Source organism: Lycium barbarum, chromosome 1 (genome assembly GCF_019175385.1).
Source record: "Lycium barbarum isolate Lr01 chromosome 1, ASM1917538v2, whole genome shotgun sequence".
Lineage (NCBI taxonomy): Eukaryota > Viridiplantae > Streptophyta > Magnoliopsida > Solanales > Solanaceae > Lycium > Lycium barbarum.
In genome coordinates this window covers 525,510-535,883 of record NC_083337.1, presented here as the reverse complement: position 1 = coordinate 535,883, position 10,374 = coordinate 525,510, and the positions used below count along the sequence as shown (strand labels likewise).

At 34.3% G+C, this 10,374-nt stretch overlaps 1 protein-coding gene across 1 annotated transcript; it reads right to left on the bottom strand.

Annotated features, from left to right (window-relative positions):
* Positions 1-1,293: 1,293 nt before the first annotated feature.
* LOC132627770 (heat shock cognate protein 80-like) lies at positions 1,294-5,865 on the bottom strand. The gene is made up of 3 exons (XM_060343348.1): positions 5,647-5,865; positions 3,493-3,634; positions 1,294-3,409 (listed from the first exon to the last, which is right to left on the bottom strand). Exons 1-3 carry the CDS (start codon positions 5,767-5,769, stop codon positions 1,575-1,577), a joined length of 2,100 nt encoding a protein of 699 aa, XP_060199331.1. The 5' UTR covers positions 5,770-5,865; the 3' UTR covers positions 1,294-1,574.
* Positions 5,866-10,374: the final 4,509 nt, after the last annotated feature.

The following is a 10,374-nucleotide window of genomic DNA, read 5'->3' as shown; positions in this document are numbered from 1 at the left end:
TATTTAACCGATCCCGACTTTGGGACTGAGGTTTAGTTGTTGTAATGGCTCATTATTGATTTGCTTGACTATAAGCCTTCGTGTACGTCTATGATTAAGCTCAGCTAGACGAACATTTAGCAACTCTATTCTGCCAGAAAAACTCCACTTTGAAATATTGCAATACGTTTTCTTCTTAAAGTTGGTCATTGTGGTAGACTGAAAAGTGAGTGATTCTCAAATTCTTATAATATGCAGCTGGATTTTTCCTTGAAAAGCTGGGATAGGCATTGTTAATGATTTTCAGCAACTAAAAAAGATAAAGAAAAAAAGGCCTTGGGTAAGTTCTTCCTGTCTACCTCAGAGTTACCCATCTATATGTACTCGTGGGAGAGCATGTATTCGGCAGGGGTGGATCTTGCTAGGAGGGGGTGGTGTGAGGGTATTCACCCAAATCCCTTAACAAAAAATGTATATATAAAATAATTTTTTGAATTTTCATATACATATATAGATTTTGAATCCCTGAACATAAGATTAGAGGTTGATTCCTTGGTTAAGGGGTTTTAAATTCACCTTAGGGTTTCAAGTTCAAATTCAAGTCACTACATTTTTATTTTCGCCACTTGGCTGGCGAAAATTAATACATACACCACCAATCATATAAAAAATAAAAATAAAAATAAGAATAAAAAGGCATACTACCAATTATGAAAATTTCCTATCAACCCAGCTCGGAATGGTTCAAACAAATGTCAATGATAGCGAAGACCTCGACAATGAAAAATTAACAGCATAAAATTCAGATATTTTTCTTCAGGGAACGAGGCCGTGCCTTATAGTAGTCACTTGGATAAGATTTACTGACCAAATGTGCATTTTAAAGCTTCTAAGTGCCAGCAAAAATTCTTTTGGGAGGCATTATCAACTGAAACTTGTGATTCAAAATTATTAAGTGCCTATATAGCAATATGAATTTTCAAGTTGTGAACATCCAAATCATTTGGGTGTCGAGGATGACAAACAGAAGGAAAACTCTTCAGAGACGCAAAGATATTTAATGCATTCATAATCAATCTTTAAAGTCCATGGGCACAACAAATAGTTGGTTCAACGGAGAAGTTCCACAAATGCAAAATCAATATTTGAAATACCAAGGATTTTCGGACTACTGATTTAGTATAGATTTTGTTTGATCCAAATAGACACAACTCAACCAAACGATTCAGAGTCGGCCAATTGTAGTTAAACTGATCGAATTCCTTCTATAGACTTTTCACAGTCCAAACCACAAGCAGCAAAAAGAAAAAAAAATTAATAAAGCAACACTTAAGTACTGGTTTTCTTGAGTTCATAAGCAAACTTTCTCATAATGACAAATGGGCGCAAGTTTTAAACATAGGCATAGTTCATTCACAAAAACCAAACAAAAGCAGAAGGAAGAACTTCAATAGCCACCAAACCAAGCTCCATTGCATTGAGACTACTCTTGTCAAAAAAGGCACCACATAAAGCATCATATTTTCTAGGTGGGTTAAAGAAATGGAACCTCTATAGGGACAGAATATTAAACGAACTGCTACATACTAAAAGACTTAATCGACTTCCTCCATCTTGCTGCCCTCAGCATCAGCTTCAGGATCCTCAAGTGCTGGCATGTCAACATCAGCATCACCGCCATCCTCGTCAATGCTGAGCCCTAGTTTCAGCATTCTGTGAATTCTGTTGCCGAAGGTGTTGGGATCATCGAGGCTGAAACCTGAGGTGAGAAGAGCAGTCTCAAACAGCAACATAACCAAATCCTTGACAGACTTGTCATTTTTGTCTGCATCAGCCCTCTTCCTGAGCTCATCCATGATGGCATTCTCTGGGTTTATCTCCATGGTCTTCTTGCTAGACATGTATCCAGCCATGCTAGAATCCCTGAGAGCTTGTGCTTTCATGATTCTCTCCATGTTGGCAGTCCAGCCATACTCGCCAGTAACCAAACAGCAGGGAGAGTCCACAACACGGTCCGAAACAACGACCTTCTCAACCTTGTCACCAAGCACATCCTTGATCACCTTGCACAGGCCTTCAAACTTCTCCTTCAATTCTTCCTTCTTTTTCTTCTCATCCTCACTTTCATCGAGTTTGAGACCTTCCTTGGTCGCAGAAACGAGCTTTTTACCTTCAAATTCCTTCAGCTGACCAATGCAGTACTCATCAATAGCATCAACCATGTAAAGAACCTCATATCCCTTCTTCTTCAGCTTCTCGAGGAAGGGTGAGTTCTCAACAGCCTTCTTGCTCTCACCAGTGATGTAGAAAATATCATTCTGGCCTTCCTTCATCCTGGTCACATAGTCCTTCAAGCTGGTCATTTCATCGCCACTCTTTGTGGAATGGTACCTCAGCAACTCAGCAAGCTTAGTTCTGTTCTGTGAATCTTCATGGATACCAAGCTTGAGATTCTTTGAGAAGGCCTCATAAAACTTGTCATAGTCTTCCTTGTTCTCAGCAATTTCAAAGAACAACTCAATGCACTTTTTCACCAAGTTCTTGCGAATAACCTTCAGGATCTTGTTCTGCTGCAACATCTCTCTAGAGATGTTCAGAGGAAGATCCTCAGAATCCACAATACCCTTCACGAAACTCAAAAATTCAGGAATCAACTCTTCACAGTTATCCATGATGAACACACGACGAACGTACAACTTGATATTGTTGGGTTTCTTTTTTGTGTCAAAAAGGTCGAAAGGAGCCCTTTTTGGAACAAAAAGGACGGCTTTAAACTCCAACTGACCCTCAACAGAAAAGTGTTTGACAGCCAAATGTTCCTCCCAGTCATTTGTCAGACTCTTGTAGAAAGCAGCATACTCTTCCTTTGTGATCTCCTCGGGCTTCCTCATCCAAATAGGTTTCTGCTTGTTCACCAGCGACCACTCATTAGAAACTTCCTTGATTTTCTTCTTTTTCTTCTCTTCCTTCTCTTTTTCCTCATCAACCTCCTCTACCTTCCCTTCCTCGTCTTTCTTCTCCTCTTCATCCTCATCATCAGAGATCTCCTTTTCAGTGGTCTTCTCAACCCAAAGAGAGATTGGGTAACTGATGAACTCTGAATGCTTCTTAATCAGGTCCTTGAGCCTGCGCTCTTCAAGATATTCAAGCTGATCCTCCTTGAGATACAGGGTCATTTTTGTACCCCTACCAAGGCTCTCACCAGAAGTGTCCCTGGTGACGGTGAAGGAGCCACCAGCTTGAGACTCCCACACATACTGTTCATCATCGTTGTGCTTTGTAGTCACAATAACCTTCTCAGCCACCAAGTAAGCTGAATAGAAACCGACACCAAATTGCCCGATCATGCTAACATCTGCACCGGCTGCTAAAGCTTCCATAAATTCCTTGGTCCCTGACCTTGCAATTGTACCAAGGTTGTTCACAAGATCTGCAATAATACAAATGAGATGAGTATTATTGCAATGCAATGCAATTTACGAACCAACTAATTCTACAAATAATCTAACTTACCAGCCTTTGTCATCCCAATACCACTGTCAATGATAGTCAGGGTCTTGTTGGTCCTGTCAGGAATGATGTGGATAAAGAGCTCAGGTTGAGCTTCTAGCTTGCTCTTGTCAGTCAAGCTCTCAAAGCGAATCTTGTCCAAAGCCTTTAATATATAACAACAGCATAATCAGGCATCTCATACATTTGAAACATTATAGGTGAATGATTAGCCCATTCATACAATAACATATTACAGACAACAAAAGTCTTCAACAAATATAATGTACTTGTTTTGCAAGACACTCCGAGGCTCTCATTCAGCCAGGAACAAGCAAATGCCAACTACTAGGGTTCTAAAACCTCCCATGTAAACAAGAAAATCTAGTAGGCGTTTGGACATGAATTGGTTGATACTTGAAAAAAATAGTATTTGAAATTAAGTTGAGAAAGGATATTTGAAAGTTGAAGTTTGGGACACAAAAACACGGTGGAAGTTTTTAGCAAAAACTTATAACACTCCTTCAAATTACATATTTCAAGTTTGGGGTCGAAATATAGGCCAACAGGTAAACAAACACTTATTTGAGATAATCTCCAAATTTTGAAAAAATATGTATGGACAAACGGATCCAGCACGATTCTAAACAAAGAGCAACATCATGATAATATCTAAGTCTACAATCCTAGCTGTGAACATGAAAAATAACGGCTTCACAAATAATAGAACAAGCAATGTATGGATTTGTCAATCAATTCATGTTAGGAACAACTAAGTGAAATTAAATCATCTAACATCATGCTTCTATCATATGAGCAGAATCAACTATAGAGAGTATCCGCTATATAAAAATAAAAAATAAAAACTAAATCACAAACAATCATGCTTCCAACATATGAGCAGAATATACTACAGAGAGTGAGTGACCTGTATCATAAAACTAACATTAAATCACAAATAATCATGCTTCTAACATATATGAGTAGAATCAACTATAGAACAATCATGTATGAGCACGTTCAACTATACCGTCTTATAATTATTCAGATAAGAATCCTCATAATCATAAATTGGACTATTACTAATATTAATATTGTTATAGCCTGTCTCTGTAAGTTGAGAGTGGAATTTATACTTTATTTTGTCCTTTCCATTCACTCGGATTTCTTCCGTTTCATCGATTTTGTCCGGATCCGAAACGCAGGAACGATCTGACTAGAAAGTCATTCAAAACTTGATCGAAAAACCAGCGTTTATTGAAGAAGCTATAGAGTCGATTACTAATAGTACTAGTTTGAAAGGCTCGTATCAAACAATTAACATCAAATCTCAAACAATCATGAAATAAAAACATACGAGTAGAATCAATAATACAGTTTTCGCGCACAATTCCCGAGGCAAGTAAAATCGACGTAGCTATGAATGAACATAGGCAAATCAAATACAGATAAAACTTAGCTAATAAGTTATCGAAGAAATATCGCCTTGTTGTTGATGATCAAACAACTAACATTTAATCACAAACAATCATGCAATATATGAGCAGAATCAACTATATCAATCAAATAACTAACATCAAAATCACTCATCTAACAAATCAATTATATACAGCTAACAATTAACATTGAATCACAAATAATCATGCATCTAAAACATATGATCAGAATCAACTATACCGATCAAACAACTAACATCAAATCGCAAACAACAAATCAACTATATATATAGAGAGAGAGAGAGAGATTTCGCGCACGATTCCCGAGGTAACTATGAATGTACATAAGCAAATCAAAATACAGATAAACTTTATAGCGATCAAACAACTAACATCAAATCAGTTATATACAGCTTTTCGCGCACAATTCCCGATGTAAATCAAAACGACGTAACTATGAATGTACATAAGCAAATCAAAATACAGATAAACTTTATAGCGATCAAACAACTAACATCAAATCAATTATATACAGCTTTTCGCGCACAATTCCCGATGTAAATCAAAACGACGTAACTATGAATGTACATAAGCAAATCAAAATACAGATAAACTTTATAGAGATCAAACAACTAACATCAAATCAATTATATACAGCTTTTCGCGCACAATTCCCGATGTAAATCAAAACGACGTAACTATGAATGTATAAAGCAAATAAAAAAAAAACAGATAAACTTACATCAGAAGAATTGCTAATGAGTTCACGAAGAAAGATCTCCTTGTTGCTGTAGAAAGTGTTGATAATAAGACTCAAAAGCTGGTTAATCTCTGCTTGAAAAGCAAACGTCTCTGTATCCGCCATTGCTGCGATCTACAATGCTTCAACCTTTGGAAGAATTTTTTTTAAGAGAGGAAAATTATTATGCTTGTGTTGAGAGAAGAAAGCAAAGTATATTATGGAGAGATTTGTGAAGGAGTAAAGGGTATTTATATTGGGCTTTGTTTCGGGTTTCTGGAATGTTCTATAGTGATTACTTCAAACTAATAGTCCCTCCGTTTCTGGAATGTTCTATAGTGATTACTTCAAACTAATACACCCTCCTCTGTTTCAATTTATACGAATCTATTTAATTGAACATGATATTTAAAAATGAGGGAAGGCTTTTAAAATTTATGGTTTAAAATAAGTCTTGAAAATTTATATGGCCGTAAATCATTCATAAAGTGAATTTATTTTCAAATTAAAAAAAATGTCATTTATTTTAGCACGAATTAAAAAGGAAATAGATTCAAATAAATTGAAACAGAGTATTACAATTTACAACCCGCGCTATCTATTTACGTGAAACTTTTATTATTAGGGGGTCCATGAAGGATTTTTTTTATCATGGTTTTTTATATTTTTTTTAAATTATTTAAATTATAAATTATTATAATTTATAGTATGTTTTGTGTAGTTTTTAAATATATAAATTTTATTTTTTAAAACTTAAAAAATTAATATTAAAATTTATGATCAAAATTATAAAATTTAGCCTTCTATTTCAAAAAACAAATCACGTAGATTCAAACGGAGGGACTAGAGATTATTAGTTTGTTAATATTGGGGTTTGTTTCCGGTTTCTGGAATGTTCTATTTTGATTGCTTCAAACTAATATTACTACCCGCGCTATATGCGGATAATAAATAAAGATTATTAGTGTGTTAATAGTGGGGTTTGTTTGGGGTTTCTGGAATGTTCTATTTTTTTTATTATTAATAATTCAAATTTTAAGAGGAGTAGAATTTAAGTTGGGGGGGCGGGTGTTTGCGTCATCATTGCTGATGCCTGCTATTTCGTTTATTTGTGGTTCAGGTCTTTCCGGAAGCTGCAAAGTCAATTAAAGCAAGATTTTATTATTGCAAAAAAAAAAAAAAAAAAAAATCGAAATAAATAATGACTTTTGATAAATCTAATTAAATAAAAGTATTTTTAAATATGTCTTTATAATTTAATTTTATTTTTTTGGTCATGAAAGATAAACATACTATTAACTAAATAGTAGTACAGGGAGAGTTGGCCAATGGCATGTAGTGATTCCGTTGGTATGAGTGTATTGGGCAAAATACGGAGGACACAACTGGACCAATACGGTTAGGACACGTGGCATAGAGGACAAGTCATAAGATGAGTCAACACGATTACCACCGGTGGTATAGCCACGGTACCGAAAAAAAAAGCTAGGCCTAATGGGAGATTAGAACAGCTCCGGACGATAGTGTAACGGTCTTCCGTTACGGGTCAGTTCAGGCGTTACGGATACGGTGTAATCATGCTTTATGGCCCTCTTCATTACCCATTATTGTTATGTATTTAAAATTCATTATGGGTAGGGTCGTAATACATGGAATGTGTGCCCATAGCTCTTAGTATATATAGGGTTTTCCATTCCCATTGTAAAGACAGGAGATACGAGCTAATATACTCAGTTCACACAATTATTCTTTGCTAACGCTTTAATCTTATTGTCGTCTTTTACTAAGCTCTGGTGCCACGGCCAGACCGGAATTAGTAACGGCAGCCTAGGCTATTCCTTACCACTCACTTTGTTTACGCATATTTACATTAGCTTAATGTAAACATCCTAATTTGATTCACGTATCCTTGACCACGTCTACAAATTCAACTGAACCGTTTTACGGGTAAACAATGAGTTTGCTCATCTTGTCGGTTATAAACCAGAATAACGGAGAGTAGTTGTGACAGGCTGACAGTCAACTTAAAACATCATTAATGATGAATCCTCAATAATGCAAATAATTCAGATATATTGATATTGTTGTTCCGATATATATAATTGAATAATAGATGATGATATTAAATAGATAGTCAAAAGCGGATGGTTGAAATAGATAAGTGTTAACAAAGTGTTATATGTAGAACAATCGTAAAACCATCAATGTTATATGAGAGTGAATGCTGGGCGGCTAAAGAGACCAACATTTTCACAAAATAACGGTTACAGAGATACGAATAATAAGGCGAATGTGCCATCATACATGATTATACAATATCAATGGCGGAACTATGATTCTTACGAAGGGGTGTCAACATACGAAAAAGTAAACATACGAAGAAAGCAAGCGAATTCGACACATAGTATGTATACATTAACAAATCACTTATCTAGAAATTATTGCATTCATATCAAACGTGCAATTAGCATGTATTGAGGATAAAATGAGAGAATGTTGTTTGAGATGGTATAAAGATGTCCTATGTCGACCTCCATGTGCATCGGTTTATAAGGGTGAAATAGTATGTAAAGTTGTTAAAGGCGACGAGCTAGACATAATCCCATTGAAGAAACTTATTTGAAAGATTTTCAATCTATTGGGTCAATTCAGAGTTACTAAAAGATAAGGCATAATTTAATTAAAAGATTTATATATGCGGTATCGATTAGTTTAAAAATTGTTTTATTCATATTAATATTCATAAGAAGGATTCATTTTATGTCTCGAGTTCTTGTATATGAAATTCGAATGAGAATTCTGATGCAATTCAAATTGGCAAGCAGTACTAATAACATACAAAATCAATGGTGCTCGAACTATTGATATTTTTATAGGGCATTTTACAGTATTCCTATTGAAGATCACATGAATTCTTTTTCGGGATGCAGGTCAAGTGAGGGAAGCCTGCTTATTTATTTAAAAGTATGTTTTCGGTTATATATTGATTGAACCGGGCGATGGGATCTTGTGACAGACAAAGGTCTACGGATACTCGTCTAGCTCCTTATTGTAAGTGACAAGGAATGGATCGTATCGGTACGAGCAACGTGAAAAGGTCACACATTCCCTCAAATGTCTTTTTTAAGAAAAATGATACAATTTTCGAAAAGTTCACTGTATGACTCATAAAACAGCAAATCCGCACATTTTAAGTCTCGATGAGGATTTTTGCTGCAAGAAATTTGTGGTTTGAACGAGGCTAATCAACTTTCTAGTTTATTTCATTTCCTATATTTTCTAGGAGTCTTTTCAACCCATCAAAATTTTTTATGCAATAGAAAATATAATAGACTTCTATTACTTTTTATTTTATTTTGTATACTATCAGCTTAGATGAATTCATATATATATATATATATGGTATTAAGTGATTGATTTAAAAATACGAAAAATGCTTATGAAATTAAGAAATATGACAAGAGCGATTAACTAACTTTTCCTTTTTATTTAGAAATAATAGAAATTAACTAACACAATTGTACTTCGACTAGAATGGTCCCCTATATTTAGAGGTAGATCTAAAATTATCCTTTAAATACTTACTTGATCAATCTTGGTCCTTTAAGTTAATTAAAAGTTACCAGTTTTTTGTTTTTGTTTTATCTTCATCGAATATTTTAAAAATTATAAATGGTTAGATTTTGTGAACTATGAAAAAAATAAGATCTAACAATAATTCACTTTTGAGATACAATTTTTGATAGTTCAAGTTATTCTTAATCTCTTTATGGTTTTTGGTACTATTATTTTTATGGTGCAATTTCTGAGGTTTTTTTTCTTTCTATTTCTGAAGTGTGATTGCAATTTTGATGCTGCCGTTTCTAGAATTTGACGAGACTTGCCTAGTGTTTCTGGCTAAATATATTTTTATTTTCACTATTTTCATTGAATATTACTATTATATATAAGAGCAAATGTGGGGACTTTTGTAGTCCTCACAATAATTTCTCAATTTTTTAAAAACTTTTTAATTAATTACTTTTAGGTCCTAATCATATTTATTTAAGTCAATTTTTTTTGTTTTTTGTTTTTAAGGTCTACTTTTCAAAATTTATCGAACCTGGGGACTTTTGTAGTCCTCACAATAATTTTCAATTTTTTTAAAAAACTTTTTAATTAATTACTTTTAGGTCCTAATCTTATTTATTTAAGTCAATTTTTTTGTTTTTTGTTTTTAAGGTCTACTTTTGAAAAGCTATCGAACCTCCTACCTCATTTTTCATGTTCTTTAGTTTTCTGGTTGGTGCTCGATATCCGCATTTGAGCCCAATTAATCCAGATAATTCGCACTGTATCGCGCCTATTCGGGAGGAGCGCTTCCTCCAAAGATTTTATCCATATCCATGTTCGAACCCCTAATCCCTAATTAAGAGAGGAGCATCTCCATTCGCTGCACAAGTTAAATTATGTATTTGTCTTAAAAGTTCATTAACTATGTATAGATTATTTATTTAGAACTAAATAACTTCAGAAAATTATGATACATAAGTTATAAATGTCAAATTCTGGCTCCACATTTGATTTGAAGTAAATAATTTCATCAAAATGGAAGTTAAAATATTAAAGGAGTGGAATGAAAATTTTGCTTTCATATAACTACCCACTTGTGGGACTACAATGGGTATATGGTTGATGTTGTACACTTGTACTAACACAAATTATATTTCTTTAGTTAAAATATCTACTTTT